The 22,049-nt window shown below is 44.5% G+C and overlaps 1 protein-coding gene across 1 annotated transcript; it reads left to right on the forward strand.

Moving 5' to 3' along the window:
• Positions 1-218: 218 nt before the first annotated feature.
• Positions 219-21,768, forward strand: LOC147728686 (uncharacterized). The gene is made up of 5 exons (XM_086963839.1): positions 219-991; positions 1,338-2,056; positions 18,843-18,958; positions 21,057-21,287; positions 21,487-21,768. The coding sequence occupies exons 1-5, from the start codon at positions 219-221 to the stop codon at positions 21,766-21,768; spliced, it is 2,121 nt and encodes a 706-aa protein (XP_086819965.1).
• The last annotated feature ends 281 nt before the right edge of the window (positions 21,769-22,049 follow it).

A 22,049-nucleotide genomic window follows, 5' to 3' on the forward strand; every position in this document is an offset into this window, starting at 1 on the left:
ATCAGTATAATGTTGGTAATCAGTGTGGATATGGGTTCAACATTGTAACACAGACCAGATATGACACTCTCTCAGGTTTAGAGTCCTGTGATTGACTTGAGGAATCTGTGGTTCAAGGAACTGATAGCTTGAAGGAAGCGGGACGTACAGAGATAACTCGTGTAAAAATGAGGGAGAATAATGTAATCTCATGGAATATTGCAGGCTTGGGTACTAAGATGGAGGACTGCAATTGGATCAAGTATATTAAGCAGTATCAAATTATATGCTTGCAGGAAACCTGGTCTGTCGAATGTAATTACTTCCTCGAAGGGTACAAGGCTTTTTATATCCCTGCAATGGCAACCAATAGGGGCAGACCTAAGGGGGGAATGGTAACGTTTATATATGTTGCTCTATCTAGCAAAGTCTCTAGAGTGCCAACTTGTAATACTGGTATCATCGGTTTAGTCTTCTTGGGGGATAACTGTATGGCCGGTGTTGTAAATTTTTATAACACTACTAATTCTCGTTCTGTTTCTAGTCAGATAGTAGCATTGAATGTTTTTATTAGCAGCTCAATGAATGTCTGTCTACATAACCTTTTAATTATGGGGGATTTTAATGTGCATCCATGTGGGGATCCCCTCCTTAAATGCATTCGGGACCTCCATTGTGCACAGTACAAGGGCTTCCACCTTGAACATACCATCGAGGGGGAACACCTAAATGATAGGCTTAATGATCTGGACCTAACGGCGACAATGGCTCTGATGGACCCTACTGTGCCATTTCAGATACCAACCTTTAAGGGCCATGGGAGGGGAACCTTCATTGATTATGTACTCTTAACATCCTCAATGCAGTCCTTTGTGGATTCCTTTATTATTGAGGACAGTGAATTTAGTGACCATAACCCACTCACTGTCCATATGAAGGGCCCTTGGATAGCTGTAGAAGGGCTGAATCACACTTCGGGTAGGGTGACAACGACAGATGGGAGACGGCGTTTATGTAAATGTATTTGAGCTTATACAGCGCACAGCTACCCGCAGTGGGTTTCCCATCGCGCTTGCTTAGGGAACCCGTCCTGGTATTCCCCTGTGAGATAACCCCGGCAGGGTATCCACAAGGTGAAAGCCAGGCATCCCGCCGCGAGGGGCCGTTGTGGAGATTAAGCAAGCTATTGCCCAGAGTCGCAGAGTGTGAACCCGTGAGTCGAGAAGGCACCGGAGCGAGAATTATCGAGTCCGTGGAATTTTTAGCCCAAGACCCGCCAGGCGGGGAATTGAACCCTGGTCCAGGGCCGATCTCAGCTTCCGGGTCTGCCGCCTCTAACCCCTGAGCCACACTTCTCCAAGATGGTCTAAGATCACTCCAGACCTGCTGTACAAAGAGATTAAAGTTGCCTGTGCAGATGAGATTATGGTCTGCACGCAAGAAGGCGCTCAGCCAGATAATATCCTTAGCGCTTTCCAACATCTCACGGTTAAGGTCTCAAAGCTGTTGTCAGCTCCTGTTAAAAAGAGGGTGACTGAGGGACCTAAATGGTTTAATTACGAAAGCTCAAAAGCAGCCAGAAATTTAAGATTAGCACTGGCTGCTAAACCAAGAATAAAGGCAAATGTGCAGCTATGCCGGAAGAACTATAAAACCATTATTGCCAGACATAAGGACTCGCTTAGGAAAGAAGCCTGGAGCGAGATTCTTGATCCAACTACCCTGCAGAGTAGTACTAAATTCTGGGCAATGATGAGGAAACCTTTCTTGGCCCATGTACAGGGTGACGGTCTAGAATGTCATATAACTAAGGAGGACTGGGAAGAACATTTTAAGAAATTGTATTGTTGCCCGTTGGATGTGTCTCATAACACTACCCCTCCAGTCAGTGGTGGTGAAGTGACTAGCTTCGACAGAGGTGAGGTTATTAAGGGTATTGTTGGCCTAACAGCTGGGAAATCCCCAGGGCCCGATGGGATCCCACCGGATTTATTTAAATCCGAACCCAATTTCTGGGCACCTATATTAGAGTCTGTTTTTAACGCGGCTGTGAAAAATGGCTGTCCGCATTCGTGGGGTGTTTCTACAATTGTCCCGGTTTTTAGGAAGGGGGACAAGGGTAGCCCACACTGCTACAGACCCATCTTACTAATAGACTCGATGGTTAAAATTGTGGGGAGACTGGTTCTGCAGAGTCTGTCTGAATGGGCAGAGGAAAAAAAAATATGTCCATTGCTCAGTATGGGTTCTGTAGTGGTCGTTCTACAATAACCCAGTGTCTAAATCTTTTTTTAATACTAAATAAGTACACTATTGTGAAAAGGGGCACCATACATCTCGCCTTCATGGACTTGTCCTCAGCCTTCGAATGGGTCAATAGGGGAAGGCTTTGGCAGTGAATGAGGGAGAAGGGGGTGGACGACGGTCTGGTAGGTTTCCTGGCAGTCTTGCATAACAATACCATAGCTAATGTGAGATACTCCCAAGACTTGTGTGCAACAAATAATTTTAACATTGGAAAGGGTGTTCGCCAAGGTTGAATCTTGGTGCCTTTCCTTTTTAATTTTTATATCAATGATCTAGATAGCTTGCTTCAGAAAGTTCAGGCAGATTGCCCTAGAGTAAGCAGGCGGGGAATTCCGATTCTTCTATACGCAGATGAAGCGGTTTTAATTTCACGAACGGAAAAGGGTCTACAATCCTAGTTAGACGCTTTTAATTTGTTCATGGCAGATAGATATCTTTTGGTGAATAACTCAAAATCATTTGTCATGCAAGTTGGCAAGCCACCAAAAAGAATAACTTTAAAATAGGGGAAGCTGTAATCCCTTTAACAAAGTCGTTTTCCTATCTTTGGGTTCTTTTTGATACTAAACTCAATTGGGCCCCCACACATCTTGCAAAAAAGAAAGGAGAATTTGTGCGGGTTAATGCCTCCATCTTTAATTTTGCTGCAAAATTGGGGCAAAAACCTACTTTTGCCATGCTGAAATTGTATAATGCTAAATCAGTGGCAACCGTTATGTATGGGAGCGAAATCTGGGGGTATCTTGGTGGTGAGCACCTGCAGATCGCTGAAAACTGCTTCCTGAAGCGTCTTCTGTGTGTCCCGGTAGGCACTGCCAACTTTCCCGTACACAAAGAGTTAGGAATACAATATTTAAGTGATTTGTTCTCATTACGCCCCTTGGTTTGCTGGTTAAGATTGTGGCTGAATCAGGACATACCACTAACACATCTGATTGTGAGGGATTTTATCTGTCAAGATAATGCAATGTGTACCCCTGGCTGAAATATCTGAAATCTAATTTTGCTAGGCTGGGTCATCTGGACCTATTTGAACATCCAAGTAAAATTACAAAAGAGGATCCGGAGCTCATTAAACGGGCCTTCCTCCTGGATAGGAGGTTGCAGAGGGAGGAAGTGGAGCTCCAAAAACAAAGTGTGAGGAAATTTGCCATGCTGAAAACTTGTGAAACTATAGAACCGTATGTCGCTGGCTCATTGACCTCCCACGAAAAATATCTCCTTACAAGGTTCACGCTCAACTTATTTCATCACCTGTTGATTCGACCAAAAACAGACATTTTTAACAAATGTGCAGCACCCTGTGGCTGCGACGGAAAGTCTCCACAGGATATGCTGCATTTTATATTTTTATGTAAGTTTTATGAATTCCCACGCAAGCGTTATCTAGTATCACTTTTAAAAAAACTTATTTTGCACAAATCAGACCGGCGCTAATGTATTTACAACTTTTGTACAGCGACAGTATCCTACAAATCAAGGAATTTTTAAAATTGTCTGTAAGACTGAGAAACTGTTTGGACCAGTAATGACACACTGTTAAATTCTGCTGTTTTGATTCAATTTTGTGGAAGAAAGGAGTTTTTTCTTTGCACTTTTGGCACTTTATATGACATGTAGTTATGTTTATCTGTGATATAAGATTTTATATTGTATGTGTACTTTTATGGTTTGCAATATAACCAAAATAAAGTTTGATTGACTTGACAAGTGGTTTTCCGCTTATTTGGTAGCCCTCAAGATGCTCAGGATCACAGAGGAGTTTTAGGGTGCATCACTCTGAAAACACATGCCCACAGTGGGGATGGATACCTTACCTGCACTGGAGTTGGGGGACCAATTAAAACAGTCCTTGTTACCAAATTTGGGCTCACCACAGAGATGTACCGCATCGGATTCAAGGATAGTCAAGATTTTCTGAACCAGTTTTGGGTTGATTTTCTTGATTACACCAGCAGGACACTAAATGGTTGGGTTTACTGGGCTGTTTAATCTTATACTAAGAACATGCATGTTCAATATCTGTTTTACAGAGATGTGCCAGCACTTGATTGATAGTAAGCTCAATGACTCCTCCGAGCTCGCAAAGGGGATGATCCTCTGGGTCAGCACCAGAGTAGAAAAGGTGTATGGAGGGATCACCAGACTGATGGTCAGAGGTCGACCCAGAAGAAACAGGGGGATTAAAAAACATAAGAATAAAGAATGCTCTAAAGACCACCAAAACAATTCCCAAGGGAACAACAGTAACTAGTCCCTGTGTGAGCCTAATAAAAAGGGGTTTTATAAGAAACAGACAGGTAGGTTCCTCCTTCGGAATACTGTGTGTTACAAATATAGGCACTCCAGGGGAGGCACCAAATGTTCCAAAAGTGCGCTGCCCCCCACTGGTAGGCAGACATCAGGGTTGGCCAGTGTATCGCTTGAGAAAGACGTTGTCCCAGTTAGCTTAGGGGAGAAGACAGAGTTTACTTTAGTGCCTCTTTGGCATAGAGGGATGGTGCCAGACGCCCATATGCCTTCCAGTACTTCTAAGTATAAGCAGTGTGCCCCCATTTAATGGACACAGGGTAGAGTCTCTGAGAGACACAGGTACCAGTATGACTACCTTGAGGTGTCATCTGGTGTCTGCAGAGCAGGTCCTCCCAAATGCCAGCACGTCGTAGTCGTACACAACCATGAGTGTCACTAGACAGTTGCTCTGGTTCCCTTTAGGTGAGGGGTCATGTTCTCTAAAATTAGCTGTGAGCCCTGCATGCCTGTAGATTGTCTGTTGGGCAGTGGCCTAGAGCACACGTCAGAAAGGAAGTGGTGCTCAAGTTACACCTGGAGTTTTTAGACTTGCATGAATGGGTCGGTATGACCTCAAGGTGTAGGGCTGCTCAATAGGGGAGGCGAAGAAGCCTGGAACAGTGGCGCAGGTAGCTGTCAAAAGAGAAAGGACAAGGGGCATGGGTAACCAGCACCAGAAGATTCCAAGCTCCGCGTTGATCGGGCACCCAGGCAAGCCGCCCCTAGAGCCTACTGGGGTGGAAATTTTGCCTTGGGAGACCTGTTTGAGCTTGCTGGATTGCAAGGTTAGGGTGGGCTCACCAGGGAGGAATGCGGAAAAGCACATAAAAAGTACGCAATTCTAGATGGTTGGAGGTAGCAAGCTGAGGCCCAGGCAGCAGTGATACTTCTGGAGAGCACCTTATCTATTGGAAGAATGGCCTCCCGTGCATGGGGCCGCCTTTGTGCTGTTGGTCTCCCACTGTTAAGGGACCTTATTTCTGCGGTTGGCTCACAATATACACCCCAGCAGGACATCTGGGGCAGGAGAAAACCTTTGATAGGCTAGTCCCTCATGTCTTTGGTCCACGGATTGAGGCAACCTCAGATACATTCAATAGAACATTTCCCATCTCCCAGGCCAATGGGAAAGCAGCTAAAAAGCAGGAAGCTCCCCTGTTCTCTTACCTGTCATTGGCCCTACCTTTGAGAGTGTTGGCATCAAGATTATAGGTCTTGGACCCCAACACAGCCTTACACAGCAGGTTCACCCTTTTTGAGGACCATGCCACACAAGTCCCGGAGGCCATCCACCTAAGGTCTGTGACTACTCCTGCAGTGACTTGGGCCTTAATGTAGATTTTTACTCAAGTGGTTACCCAAGGAAGTGGTGTTATGTTATGTTATGTTATACCGGGGTTTTATATAGCGTACGGCTACTCAAAAGAGTGTCCCGACGCTTTAAATTGCACACTAATCTCATAACACAACAGGGAAAGTAAAGTAAAAGACAGAGAGAAAAACCAGACAGGACCAGAAAACTAAGAGGTAAAAAGCCAGGTTTTGAGCCCCTTCCTAAAAGCCAACAGGTTTGAAGTGCTGCGCAGGGTCACAGGCAACTTATTCCACAACTGGGGCTCCAATAATTTAAAAGAGCGGCCTCCAATACGTGCTTTCTTCACACGAGGCACCGAAGCAAGAAACAAGGATTCTGACCTAAGTGTCTGACAGGGGCACCAACTTCACTTCACAGATGAAGTTCACATGGGATGACTGTGGGGTAACCTACGGGTTCTCTACACCCAATCATTCTTTAAAATCAACCGGCTTGTTGGGAGATCCAAAAGATATGGGTATGATAATGGAGTGTCGGCCTAGCCATGGCCAGAATGTGTGGTTCATGGAGCCCATATGAGGTAAAGGACCAGAAGGGGAGACCAAAAACCTGGTGGATCTCGAGACTCCTAGAGCCCTCCTAAGGGAGCTCTTCTTCAACCGTTTCAAACCATATTTTGAGAAGTCACCATGCTCCTGTTCACAGATGACTGGGTGAAGGAGTTGAGTTATTTTCTCTAACCCTAGGCAGAAAACTACACTACGCTCACGAATCGCACGCAGCACAGTGCAAAAGCGCATAGCGTAGCTGGCATTTTTTGCCCGCTCGCGGTCCTTAACGTCAAGTTGGCGACCTTGAGTGTGGAAAATAAATCTCACTGCGAGATTAACAATTCGAGAAGGTCAGGTTTCTCACTGTGAGTGATCGCGTATTTTTGTGACCACTCGCGATGAGAAATTACCAGTCCCCGTTGAGAAAGCTGCCGCTCGAGTACAAATCTACTCGAGCGGCAGAAAATGACCTCTTGCACTGTGCATGATGCTGTTTGCAATGATTGCACAGTGCGGACAAGCATCCAGCACTGTGCATTCATTGCAAGCAGCATTTCCCTACTGCACTATGCAGTTCACATAGCTACGCGTAGCATGAGTTGTGCGAGGTGCACTTCGCCTAGCTATGCAAAGCAACCATTTTGACCTGGAACTGGAAAACAGACACTGAAATTGGGAATACCAAAAAAGTTCTAGCACAGCATTGACTGTGACGTCCATGCTGTGCTAGAACATTGGGGAAATACAGACAGGGGGACACATGTTGTGCCCCCCTGAATGTATCCCCATGGCGGGGTATGCCCTTAGTTCCTGCATCACCAGCATTTTCTCAGCGGGGCTCCCGCTGCGAAATGGCTGGGGGTGCAGGAACTCTTAATATGCTCAGCGGGACTGGTGCAGTCCCAATGAGCATTTTACATTGTGGCCATCACTGCCACCACCAGGGAGTGACTGTTCCCTGGTGCAGCCTGTCGGAAGACTGCTGCACTCTTAATCAGGCCCTTATCATTTTCTTGTTCCAACCATTTAATGCCTACAGTCTGTATTCTGGGTATCATGCCTAGGTGTAGCTGACAGTTAGTATTTGTATATTTCATCCAGAAAGAGAGTCTAAGGAGGAATAGGTGTTGGCACATTGGGCCGTCTCTGACTGGATGAGGGGGAGGAGCTGTCACCTATCACATTTACACAGCTCTAACTCAGCACACTCAAAAAGTGTTTTGTTAGAAATTTAGTTTCTGGTTGGCAGAGGTATGAACCCTGTCCGAGCATGACCCACAATGCTAGTCAGGGTACCTTAAAACACACCCTAAATTATCCTATGCTCATCCTTTGGTAGCTTGGTACAGAGCAGTCAGGCTTAAATTAAGAGGCAATGTGTAAAGTATTGTGCAACACTTCATACAATAACACAGTGAAAACACAACAGAAAAATCCACATCTGATTAAAACAATAGTTAGGGTTTTATATATAAAACAAGACCGAAACAATACAAATCCAATGTGTAGCAGTCCAGGTATACATTTTTAAAGAATACATGTCAAACTAGCACTTAGAAGCATTAAGCGCTTACATGGGGTATCTAGACGCACAAGACAGGAACAAAGTAAAAAAGTTCAAACTGACCGTGATGGAGCGTGGGCCAGATACAGGGACCAACTTGGGCTTACTGCATCAAAGTACCTTAAACATGAATGCGCCATTGTTGATGATGCGCAGTGCAGCTGCGATAATGCGTCGGTGTTGAGCAACGCAGAGGACAGGATACCTCAAATTTCTCTACACAACTGCAAGTGCGAGTGCTGGTTCTGGACGCGATGGGCAGCTGCTGCAGTAGGCGATGTGTTGATGCTGAAGGCACTGCGCTAGTTCTGAGGATGATGTGCCCGGTCTGCTCAATGCAATGGCTTCACCCTAAGTTGGATTTTAAATTGTGAGTTCAGTGACACCAAACTTGAAAAGTCTATATTTTCATATTTGGGAAATACACTTCACAGATGTAAAAAAGTCATCCCAATGTCATCCTACGGGAAGAATAGGCCTTGCTGTACTGAAAAACTAAACTGGGAGTTTTTCACTGCCAGGACATATAAAATGTCAAAGTACAGGTTCTGCCTTTTTGATTTCATGACTCCCTGCCGTGTGGGGGGATAGGGCCTACCTTAGGGGTGACTTGTAGTTGTAAAAAGGGAAGGTTTAGGTTCTCAAAAGAGGTTTATCTTTGCCAGATCGAAAAGGCAGTGCAATGGCAGGCCTGAGACATGGTTAGATGGTTACTTAAGTGGGTGGCACACGAAGTGCTGCAGACCTACTAGTATCATCTAATTTAAAGGCCCTGGGCACATGTAGTGCACTTTGCTAACATAAGATATGTATTTGTAAAGTACATGTATCACCCAAGCGTATCAAGGAGCTGAATAACAGATGTTTATTGTGATCCAACTCTATGGTACTTTTTTATTGACCTCAGATGGATGAAAGGCTTAGTGGACCCATCGGTATTTGAACCTCTGGTTATGAGGTCCAACCAAGACCCCTCCAATGGACGCATTAGTCAACTGAGCCACCAGACCCAGCTCTATAAGTAAATTAAATATGCCAATTGGGCATGAGCTAAAGTTACCATATTTATAGTAGAGAGCATATGTACTTTAGCACTGCTTAGCAGTTTTAAAGTGCTCAGAATGTTAATGTCAGCACAAATTAAGTCAGAAGAAGAGGAGGACGACAAAATGTTTGGAGTGACCCTGCCATTTCCAACACAACCCCCCTCTAGCCTAAAGCCAGGGTAGACTAATCAATGCCTTGATGGACTTCCCTGCGTAAGGCAATAGAACATGGGCCTAGCCTACTACTGCAGGGGCACTTGACCGTTCTATGCTGTCTGAACCCAGTTGGATCCCACTCTCTATACCCTTGGGGTCCACTTAACTGACTCATAGGGGACCCTTCTTCTCACTTGTGGACCTCATCTGTGCAGTACCTAACCTTAATTTGCCCCAGATGCATCCTAGTAGGCAGCCAGTACCACAATGGCCAACAAAGTGACATGGCCAATTCCATTCCTTGAGTCTGACTTCTGTCCCCAACACAAAGCAAACTCTGTCCATAAGGACACTTAGCAACTGAAGCCACTGACAGCACCAGGCCATCCCCTGCTAGGTGGTGGCTCCAAGTTGGGATATTGTGTAGGCCTCTCATCCAGCCTTGGGATTGGCAAGAAGTTCCCTATGGGTTCCAGAGGTTTTTCCCACTTCTGAGGTATCTCAGAGTGGGGGGCAGTAGCTCCATTGATCTTGCACCCTACTTTCACTCTACCTCCTACCAGTCTATGGGCATCTGGCAACTAACTATGACCCTCTTCTGGGTCACTGTTTGACCCCTTTCCAGGGGTACCAGGGCCACAGGACAGTAAATGTCCTGCTCATGGGCACGAATAAGCCTACAAGCCTGGCCAGTGTACTTCTCTGCGATAACTAGCTTTTCCACAACTATGATCTGACTTTTCACTGTATCCCTCAGAGCAGTGACTGGGATACTATTCACTTCCACCTGGTGGAAGTGAGATCACCCACTCTCAGAGATCACCAGCTATCCCTCTGAGTCTATCTTCCAACCGAGGGAGGTCATGGCATGGTTCATGACCTCCTCTGGAGACTAATTACATCCTAAGGCCATATTGCCCATCCCTGTAGATGTCCCACCAGGAGGTGGTTTCTTTGGAAAGACAGTGTCCCCCTGCTTGTGTCCTAACTGGGAGCACTCAAAGCATCAGGGTTGGAAATGGGGTGCCCTGGGCCATCATCCATTTGAACAACCCCCTGTTTCTCAGATGGGGTGTGGGAACACTGCCCTTGCCCCTTACTCTGGGAATTGTTTGGGTCATTTTTAACCTCGCCTTCACTGTGTTGGGCACACCTGAAACACTCTTATTGGGGTCACTCCCATGTACATTCTAGGACACTCTGGTGCTAGCCTGGAGGTCCGCCTCCTCAGCAAGTTTCTTGCAGTCAATCAGCTTACTGTCAACTGGGTGCTGGCACAACTCTGAAAAACAGATACTGAACGTGTGCTCTCTCTTGTTTAAATGGTACAGCCCAATAAAATCTTGTTTTACTCACCCAGCCATTCAGTGTCTTTCTGGAGAAAACAACACAATCTACCAAGGATTAGTTGGTGAGCTTCTGGCTGGCCCTGAATCTTTAGCATAACTTCTCATGGGTCAGGCCAAATTTGGCAATCTAAATGGTCTTCAAGGGAATGTACCTGGCTTGGTCCCCAACCTCTGTTAGATGTGAGTTCCTCCCAAGGGCTAGAATGTGTTTCCACAGACCTCTCCCCCCAGTGCTCCTCTGGAACCATGCATACCATCAGTGCAACCTCATCAGCAGAAAACCCTTTATCAATTTAATTTCCCACCAGATAACCGGGCACCAAATTCTTTAGTATAAAAACCCTTTTGTATCTATCAGGAACTGCATGTATGCTGCAACCATCACTGCTGGATTCTGCCTGCCTGACCTTGATGCCCAGCTCTTTTAGACTCACTTCATTAGCCAGAAGTAGTTTCTTCTCTGGTAAGGCTCTTTCAGCCTCAGCCCTCTTCTCCTCAGCTTTCAATCTTGCCATCTGCAGCTTGAATTCTCTCTCCTCTCTCCTTTCCCTCAGTTCCTCTAGGGATAGGCATTGCAGGAGACATCGCTTGCTGCTCTCACAGGGAGATATAATCCTGGGATTTCCCCTTCAAATGCTGCAAGTAGCTCCTCAGAGAAGTGATCAATCGAAGTGAACCATGTACTAGGCAGCTCCCAATCCAGCTTCCTAAGACACCACAGCACTCCTCGCGCCACAGACGACATTTGCTCCATTCTTAACCGGGGCAAAACCGCAGCCCTCATCTCACTAGACTTTTTGACCACCTCTGACACCGTCTGCCACCGCACCCTGATCACCAGACTCCATGATGCCAACATCTGAGACTAGGCCATGGACTGGATCCACTCCTTCCACACTGGCTGGACCCAGCGAGTCAAACTTCCACCTTTCCTCACAGAACTCATGGATATCAGCTTTGGAGTCCCTCAGGGTTCCTATTTGACCCCCACCCTCTTCAATGTCTACATGGCACCCCTTGCAGCTATCGTCAGAGGCCAGGGGCTCAGCATCATCTCCTACTCCGGCGACACCCAGCTGATCCTCTACCTCGCCAACAAACCCTCAACCCGTAGGACCAACTTCCACAGAGGAATGCAGGTTGTCACTACGTGGTTGAAGACAGATGCCTCAAGCTAAACTCGGAGAAGACCGAAGTCCTCATCCTGATACCCACCCCGTCAGCCTGATATGACTTAAGGTGGCCAGCTGCTATGGATGCTCTACCTACCCGGACGGACCACGCATGCAACCTGGGATTATACTGGACTCTTTGCTCGCAATGACCCACCAAATAAATGCAGTTTTTGCACCCTGCTTCCACACGCTCTGACTGCTCTGAAATACTTTCATATGGATCCCCACAGAATACAGAAGGATGGTCACCCATGCATTCATCACCAGCAGACCCGACTAAGGCAATTTACTCTAAGACGGCATCACACAGAAACAGCTCAGGATTCTACAGAATGTCTAAAACACCTCTGCCAGACTGGTTCTCGACATTCCCCTCCACAGTCACATCCTGCAACACCTCGGACAACTCCACTGGCACCCAGTGAACAAGAGAGTCGCCTTTAAGTTTATCACTCATGCCTACAAAGCCCTGCATGACGAAGGACCAGTGTACCTGAACCACTGCCTCACATTCCACGTACCCACCATACAACTCTGATCCTCCCAACTGCACTCACCATCATCCACAGGATCCTCAAGACCAGAACCGGAGGGAGATCGTTCTCCCACCTTGCTACCAAGACCTGGAACACCCTGACCCTGCACCTCAGACAATCAACTTCACAAAACCATTAGCGATGGACCTCAAGACCTGGCTCTTAGAATGATCCTCCTCCAAGTCCTACCAGCAACCAGTCTCCCCCACCTTCTTGAGGCCCTCAGGGGTGAGTAGCTGCATTGTACAAGCCCCTGATTGATTGATTGATGAATTCCCATCATACTCCAATCCATCATTCTCTTGGACGGGTTCTCAGCCCAGGTCCTCAGCGCCTTTTGAAACTTCACTTTGCTGGTGGCAACTTGGACAAGTACACCCAACTCCTTGCAGAAGCTTTTCAATGGGGCCACTGTATATTCTTGTAGCTTGGCCAGCCCAAGTTCTGTGATTTCAGTTACAGAACCAAACTCAATATGGTGTAGAGGGTGAATCAAAATGTCTGGCAGGGAAAAACTGAAGAATACTCAGAATAGTTTTAGGCTTAACTTAAGAGGCAATGTGTGAAGTATTTGTGCAGCACTACATACTCAAAAGCATAGAATTTGTTTTTGTTTTAAAAGACACCACACCAGGTTAGAAACAATGATTATGGGTTTTATAAATAAAACAAGACCAAAACAAATAAAATCCAATGTATAGAAGTCGAGATATGAATTTTTTAAGAATAAGGGCCTGATGTAGGTAAATCCGATTTACCGACTCTTAAATACCGACTCATACCGATTCGGTATTTAGGAGTCGGTAAATTCGGAAAGAGGCAGATGTAGGTAAAAAATTACCGAATCTGTAAGAGTCGTATTTACCGATTCTGTAAATACCGAATCTGTATTTCCCATTGATTCCTATGGGCCTTGAAGCCCATAGGAATCAATGGGAAATACAGATTCGGTATTTACAGAATTGGTAAATACTGAATCCTGCAAGGTTGCAGGGGGTGTCACTTTGACACCCTTTAACACCCCAAATCCGGACTTGTGTGCCATGTGGCACACAGACTTGCCCTAAGGGCATGTCTGTGTGTCACATTGCACAGGTGTGCATGCACAGATATGCATGCACACTTGAATTCGGTATTTTACCACCCAATAGGATTGGGTGGTAAAATACCGATTTTTAAGGGCCTATGGCACTCTTAGGAGTGCCACCTACATGTGGTTTTTCCGAATCGGTAAATATACCGATTCGGTAGTTTACCGATTCTGTAAATGTACCGATTCGGTAACTTTACAGAATCAGTAAAATATAGGCCCCCTACATCTGGAAACCCTAATACCGGTCGGTAACGGCCGAATTTGGCCGTTACCGACCGGTATTAGGGCTCCTACATCTGGCCCTAAATGTTGAACTGGCACTTAGAAGCAGTAAACGCGTAAATGGGGTATTTGATCGCACTAGATAGGGGCAATGTCAAAAGGTTAAGGCTGACCACCATGGAGCATGGGACAGGTACAAGAAAATCTTGGAACCACTGAACCAAAGTAACTTGATTTGGGATGCATCATCGTAGTTGAGGATGTGTGTTGCAGCCAAGGTGATGTGTTGGTGCCGAGTCATGCAGTGGATGAGATGCATTGATTGTCTCCACTCAACTACAGTGATCCATTGGTTCTGAGTGTGAATGCTAGTTTTGGATGCCATGTGCAGCTCTGCTCCCACAGTAGTTGATGCATTTCTGGCAAAAGGTGATGTGCTGGTTCCAAGAACGATGTGCCAGGTTCACTCCAAGCAATGGCGAGGAAGCACTGGTTCTGACTCATTCAAATGTGGCTATGAGCACTGGATGGCAGAGTTCAGCAAAGCAGGAGTCTAGCAGAGTATTGTCCTTTTCATCGGCACAGCAGCTCTTCCTCCTGGCAGAGTGGTCAAGGGTTCATAAGTGTACTAAAATCATGGTATCAGTTGTCCAGTATGAATACTAAGTAGTGACCTTGAAGTGGGGAGACTTCAAAGAAAGCTTCGAAGTGCACAAAGGTTCTCCCTTCCTTCCCTGGCTCCAGACACCACAAGGGGATATTCAATCCTACGTAGGGGACAGGTCACAGCCCTTTCAAGTGTGTCAGGTTCTCCATACCATCCTGCTCAGGATACGCCATCTGAATGCAGATAACCACTCAGGCACACCAACCCTTCATATGTGTTTGTGACAGTTTAGAGGAAATGCAGGAAGCCATTTGTCACCCGCCGCAAATGTGTATTCCAGAGAAATGCAGTGAACCACCCTGCAGAATCCAGCCAACTTGTGTCAACCCAGAACTCCAGTAAATCTCCAAAGGTCAGTTGGGAGGCCCTTAGTTCTAAGCCACAGGGATATAACAGGCTTTGTTTGACATGGATCCATCCCTCCGCATCTCAAAGCAGCATGACACAGCTCGCCATTGACTTAGATCCAGCATAACGCAGCTCATCCTCTTTACAAGATCCCACAAGACTAAGCGGCTCCCTCAAAGCGAAGAATGTGTTCGCATCAGATCTATTTATTGACGGCTCATCAACGCATCACTACATGTGCATATCCTCAATGAGCCGCTGCAGTGCAATGCATCTTGACTCCGAACTTTGCATTGTACCCTTTTTCAATAACTCCTCAACACCAGCCTGGGTAGCGCAACGCAAGGACTTCATATCTAGATACACAGGCCCACAAAGTACTTTCTCAGAGGACTGAGCTCAAACATATAACTGAAGACTTCCCATAGTGGTCAGCCTTAACTTGTGACTTGGACCCAGTCTACTATAACCATATAACTGGGGTTGGTGCCCTTTGCTCCTAATCACTTGATTTCCACACAATCTTTGAAATTGCCCATCTCTGATTCCACTAAATTAAACTGTTGTTTTGGTCTCGAATAATTTATTACATTTTATTCTATTTTTATAAATTTGTATCGGATTTTTCTTGTGTTGTGTTTATTACTGTTCCAAGTGCTACATTAATACTTTATACATTGTCTAAAAGCTTAGCGTGACTGCTTGTGCCAAGCTTCCGAAGGGTTAAGCATAGATACATTTGGGGTTTGCTTTCGACTGCATCTTGATAGAAATTGTGGTTGCTGCTTGAATAGGGTTTCATACCCCTCAATCAGTAACCCATTTTTGTACAAACATCTTATCTTTCACTTTGCATAAACTTTACAATATTTCCCACATTACCCTACATTTCCAAAAACAGAAAGACATCATATGAGACATTTTTCAGTTTTACTTAACAAAAACTGTAAATTACAATTGTGGAAAATGTACTACCTTTTCAAGTTATTGTTGCTTTTAGTCTCAGTTTTCATTAAAAACCCCCTTAATGCATGCAGTTAAAGCTTGAATATCTGTTCTATAAAACCGCAGAGTGGATCTGTCTGACAAAGATGTATAAAGAGTTATCAAACCTACCAGTCACAGAATGTATGATGATACAATGCAGAAATTTACAATGCATGCCTATACAACACAGTTTTTACATCTCAACATTCATTACAGCGCATGATTTTACATTGCATGCCATCACAACGCTTTTTTAGAAACTACATTTACAACGCATTCCATTACAGCGCATACCATTACAACGCATATTACTTTTAGGGCAACAGTAGGGAAAGTGTTGGATTTTGTAGGGGTAAACATTACTATTCCCACTCCAGTGAGGGCAACAGTAAGGTAAGAATTGGATACTGTAGGGGTAAAAATGACTGTGCCCTCTCCAGTGAGTGCAACAGTAGGGTAAGTGTTGGATAGTGTAGGGGTCATAAATTACAATTCCCACTCCAGTGCGTGCAACAGGAAGGTAAGTGTTGGATAGAGGAGGGATAAAAATGACTATTCCCCATTACTTACCTTATATTGCGTTGTAATGGCATGTGTTGTAGTGACATGCGATGTAATGGCTGCGTTGTAATGGCATGCGATGTAAAGGATGTTACGTTGTATTGTCTGCGTTGTAAAAGCAGTGCAATGTAATGACTGTGTTGTAAAGGTTGTTTCCCAAAGTCACATCTACCTCAACAAGGCACATCTTCCAAACAGATATTGCATTTGGCCTATTTTATTTCAATTACCTGGAGTAGATTTAGTAAAACGTTTGGCTGAACACATGGTACCCAATATATAAGTCGTTATTACAGGGACTAATCTTGCCTGCATGTTTTGTTTTTGGTTTTATAGGGCAGGGCAGATTGTGCAGTAGAGTTAAATACCTCCCCTACAATCATTCCAAGCTGATGTAAACACACATTGTCTTAGAGTTCTTGTTTGCATGATGTCCCAAAAGCCAGGTTTGACATGTGTATTTTTAAATGGATAAAAAGTTATATTTCCTGTATGGTGCTAAATATATTTTTTTCATTAGTGAATGGGGCTCTCAGTTGGCTTCCCTCTCCTACAGGGCTACTTGGGCTCCAAGTTGGTATCGAGGGTTACCTCTCAAGCAGCACACACACCAATAAAAGGGTGATAAAGATCCGTATGTGTCTATTAATGTACAGGTATTCAAGAATCAGAAATAGTGCAGAATAGATCATCAAAGGAGTTTATTTATATTTATTCATCTTCTAGTTTTTAATGTAAGTTATTTCTCAAGTGTATTTGTACATTTATGCCTCAACATGTTTCAGGGGAAACCACTTAACCTGGAGGCTCTTTCTGTATGTATAAACTCAGAAGTAGGCTAGTGTTATGATAACATGCAAAACAACTAAATACGGGTGGGGGGGCGCATTAAAAACTTGACCTAAACAAAATGATAAATTACAGACATTTTCATATATCCCTATTGTGAAGTCCATAGAGGGAGGATCTATGAATCAAAAAATTAGAGCTAACTGTAAACATTGAGTTATTTGCTGAGTAGGGTGGAAGCCCCACTCAAGCAACAACTTTAAACCTTGTCAGGGTGAACCACAAAAAGTCAGTAAATTAACATGTGCTTAACCTCAAACAGAGGCTAGCAGGGCTCAGGCAGCTGGGATGTTGCAGGGAGGCCAACAGAGCTTATTATGTTCCAGTAGCTCAAAGAGAAGGTCAGCCAACTGACCCTTGGAGACACTATGGGTAACCATGGGATTAAGGCAAGCATATCTAGGCTTCCTTCTCAGATAGCAAGGAAATACTTAAGGAGCAGTACAGTCTTCTGGCAGCAGGGCAGCCCTTTTTCTGTAATGTTCACAAGTCGAGGCGTGTTCTGATGAGTGGCTCAGTGGGTTTAATATTTATACCTTGTGCCATCCTTTGTGTGAGAGGATTCCCTGTTCTACCTCCTCATCTGGATTTGGGAAAATCTTGCTCTTCACCTGTCAAGGCTCCAAACTGTATGGAGGCAACTAGAGGCAGGGCAGGCCTCGTGTTTGATTCCTTCCTGTGTGCAGGAGGCAAAGCCCTTTGTAGTGTATGTGAGGCTGGGTACAGCTGTCCCAAGTCATCCTGCCAATATGTCTCATTATTGCTACGTCCTCATCACAGTCAATTACTCGTGAGGTGAACCTACCTCTTGCCAGGACCAAAACAGGAAGTAGGAGTGGACTTGCACTAATCCCATCCATTTAGGGGGGTATAAGACATGGCCAATCCCCTTCCACTTGATGTTTTTTTCCTGTCTTGAGGACCGAGAAGAGGAAGTAAGATGCAGTTGTTTTGTGCTGCACCCTCTATATCCACCAAGAAAGCAGATGGGCGGACAGAGGTGGAGGTAACTCCATCCGGACTTTCTCCATCAGGGCCACTTCATGTCCTCCAGGAGGTACGGCAGATACAAAAAGCTGTTTCCTTGGCAATAGTTGCAGCAGCAGGTTTCTTATGCCCGGCAACTGTATTATGTTGTCTATTTATTTTGTGCTCAGAATCACGCTGCAGGGGCATGCGCGAAGGAAGTATTGTTATAGCTTGGAACATGGGTATGCTTTGCGCATGCTCGTGATTTTGATCGGCCGGCCCTCTTTTCCTTTTTATTTAAAGGCAGGGCCAGCAGCAGGTTAGGCACTATGTTGCTTTCTGCACGGTTGATTGCTGTTTTTGAGCCTGTGCCTTCTGTACTGCTGCCATGGGGAGTAACTCTAAGAAGAGTAGACAGCTAGCCTCTTCTTATAGCGGTGATTCCTCCTCTAGATCAAGGTCTTCTCCCCAGAAGAGAACCAGGTGGACAAGGTCTCCTCAGGGCGATAATGCACTTGAGGAGAAAGTTAAAAGAATACTGTTGCAGACCATGGGGTGGCTGCAGATCGAGTCCAGGACAGACTCCTCTCTGTCGGGGTCAGATTAGGGTATGGAGAATGCCTCTTCTTTGCCACCACTTAATGGCAAATATATCAACAAAACGTATTACCTGAGATCCTGTCCAGAGTGTGCTCAAATATGGGGGTTCTCTCTGTAGAATTTTGCTTCTAGCGGAACAGTTTTGAGGCAATTTGTCACTTCCCAGATGCTTTTTTCTTTCTTTCCATAAACATGAGATGGTTGTTGTTCTCCGAGAATGGAATTATCCTGACAGGACTATGGTCCCTATGTTTATGAATATGCTCTCCCCTCTAGAGGATGCTGACAAGAAGTTTCCAGACTCTGTCTCCATGGATTACTTGGTGGCCAGAATTATGGGCCATACCTCAATGGCTGAGGACAATATGATCAAAGATCCAGTAGACAAAAAGGTCAAGTCGGGCCTAAAAAAATCCTTTAAGAGAACCTATCTGCCTATGAGAGTGGGTATTTATGGGGGGAACATCACTTACAACGCATTTTTTACAACGCACTACCATTACATCGCAACCATTACAACGCATACCATTACAACGCATTGCGCTGGGGGGCGCTCTAGGATAGGGAATATATTTAATTTACTATCCAACACCTTCCCTGCTATCCACGGGGACTGGAGTTGGAATAGTAAATTAAATAATTCACTATCCAGCGCCTAAAAGCATAATGCGTTGTAATGGACTGCGTGGTAAAAACCGCGTTGTAAAGGCATGCGATGTAAAAGCATGCGTTGTAGTGACACCAATCCATTTATGGTGCCCATACTGCCCAATCTATGCTGGCGGACTTTAAAGACCAATTTAAGGCCATTAAGAAGGGTGATGAGTGTATTGGCCTGATGGAAGTCTTGAGAAGCAAGCAGAATTTGTATCACACATTTCGTTCATTGTAGTGCGAGCTGCAGCTCTTGCTGAGGGAGCTACAATTGCAGCAAGATATAATATTGTTCTTAGAGACTGGCTAATGGATTATACTCAAAAGTATGCAGCTCTTCACATGCCATTTGAAGGGGTGAAACCCCTTGGATCCGAGCTGGATGAAAAATGGCGTAGAATATTTAAAGAAAAGATAATTGTTCCTCTCTTGGGCAATAAGTGTTTGTTTTGTCTCTCTCTTTTCACACCAATCAATCAAAGTATTTTCGCCAACCTTAAAGACGCCATTGATGGAGCAGGGTTTTTCATAAATGAAACCTGCTCAGATTAAACCTTCCATGGTGTGAAGTTATTAACAAAGTTTGAAATTAATAGAAAATAATTAACATGCAGTTGAGAAAAAGAAATAAGAAAGGTACAGGAAAATGACACTGTGTCTAAGTAAGCCTCAAACGATTTCTGTACCATGACTAAACTACGAAAAAAGGATGTGTATTGTTTGATAACATAATTACGCAAATCTTAATTACAGAATAATAATTTTCAATGATTATGTTTTATTATACTAGTGAGAGATTGAAATGAAATTATGAAACAGAGCTTTTGTTTTTGAACAAATAATAAAATCATGTTTTCCCTCTCGGCCGGAGGGTTAGCATTTCCAGCTATTAGCGCGCTGTGCTATAGTTTCCTAGGCTCGTATGAATTCTGTATTTTCATTTGTTCTTATTGAAAAATGCTCTTTTGTCACTTACTCTATCCACTCAACTCATGCTCCTTAATTGAGATGTTACTGTGATTACCCGTGTTTGTGTTCTTGAGTGAATATTCAGATTCTACATTGTGTCTCTGTATGACCAATTCTATGTGATTTCAAAGAAATAGATAAAAGCAAACTAAAAGAGAAACTGAGCCCGTCTTCATTCATTATTATAATGATGAAGAGATGTATATCAATGTATATAGAAAGGTGTAAATATAAATATTCTCTTTGTTCTAGTCCACTTAAGGGGATATTTCATCAAAACCTTTTGCCAAATCCCTGTTGAATTCTTCGGTCCATCTGAGGACCTGACGTAATATGGGTCACAATGTTGTTGTATAAATAGAGAGAAATATAATAGGAAAATTGGTAAACTGTATATAGCACGTGGTATAAATGGTTAAATGCTTTGCTTAAGTTACCCGAAACCCTTTTCCCACTGTGCCGCGCGCTATCACCAGTGTACTCAAGGCTGGAAAGGTCAAAGAGGGAAGGCTATTAGACCACAAGGTGCCGGAAAAAGTATATCTACATCGGGCACCTTCAAGCAGAAGTCCTGACTATGCCAAAGATGGCCTAGATTGGCCAGTGGGAGGTCGAATTGCACATTTCGAGGAAACATAGGAACTCTCTACCCCTGATTCTTGAGTCCTCTAGGTGGTGAAATCAGGCTACAAAATAGAGTTTCTCGCCAGTCCTCTGGACTAAGGAACCATTCATACGCCAGAACCCCATTGCTAACGCAAATTGAAAGCATTGCGACTTGCTGTCCTCTAACTTCTACAGAAGGGGGCAATAATGCAAGTGCCACTGGTTCAACAATGAACCTACTCATTGATTTTTCTTGTAAAGCTCACAAGAGGGTTCTGCCTGGTCATAGACCTCAAGGATGTGAAGAAATGGATAGAGAACATCCATTTCAAGATTGAAACATTCCAGAATATTATTCACTTGATCCTGTCTATGTCTTTCCTCATTACCATAGACCTAATGGATGCTTATTCCCATCCCATATCCAAGTGGCACTGGAACATCAGAGATTTTTTTCAATTATGTGCTTTTGGCATCTATTATCAGGTCCAGGTACAGCCCTATGGCATTAAATATGCTGCAAGGGTATTAACCAAAATGCTGGCCCCTTTGGTTACTGCTCAACCTTTTCACTGTCTGACAGCCTTCCCATGGATGGATAACTGGTTTTTGGTGGCAAATTAAGTTCAGGAAGCCTTTGATGGGTTGGATCTAAAGGTGAACTGTGTTCGAGCTCATGATTTTCTCCCAGACCATAGCAAAATGTCAGCTGATGCTGTTCCATGAATGGACCTTTATTGCACTCGCTTCTAGACCCGGGGGACATGATCTATCTACCACAGGACAGAGCTGTGAGATTGAGGCAGGCTTTGACTCATCTGTTGCCTTGAGACATGACATTGGCAAGGCTGTGGCTGAGAATCCAGGGGCACATGGCTTCATGTATGTTGCTGGTGCCTTGGGCATTCTTGCATATGAGACCTCTGTTACCAAATCTCCTCTATTTCTGGAATACTGCAACTCTGGAAGATGAGAATCAGATTCCAATCACACCTCAGGTTTCCTCCCAACTTCTGCGGTGGCTGAAATAAACATCACTTTGCAGGGGGTTCCTCTAGCTCGAGATCTTTTCACCATTCTGATGACTGATGACAGTATTTTTTGGGATGGGGTCGGACTCCAGAGGACCTCTTAATTCAATCCTTTGGTCCAGATTAAGAGGTGTCAGTAATCGAATTGGACAGAACTCTCAGCAATACGGTTAGTTATTCAATTTTTCAAACAACATCTGGTAAATTCTCAAGAGTTGGTGTG

The sequence above is a fragment of the Lissotriton vulgaris genome, chromosome 3_1 (assembly GCF_964263255.1).
Source record: "Lissotriton vulgaris chromosome 3_1, aLisVul1.2, whole genome shotgun sequence".
In the NCBI taxonomy this organism is placed as follows: domain Eukaryota; kingdom Metazoa; phylum Chordata; class Amphibia; order Caudata; family Salamandridae; genus Lissotriton; species Lissotriton vulgaris.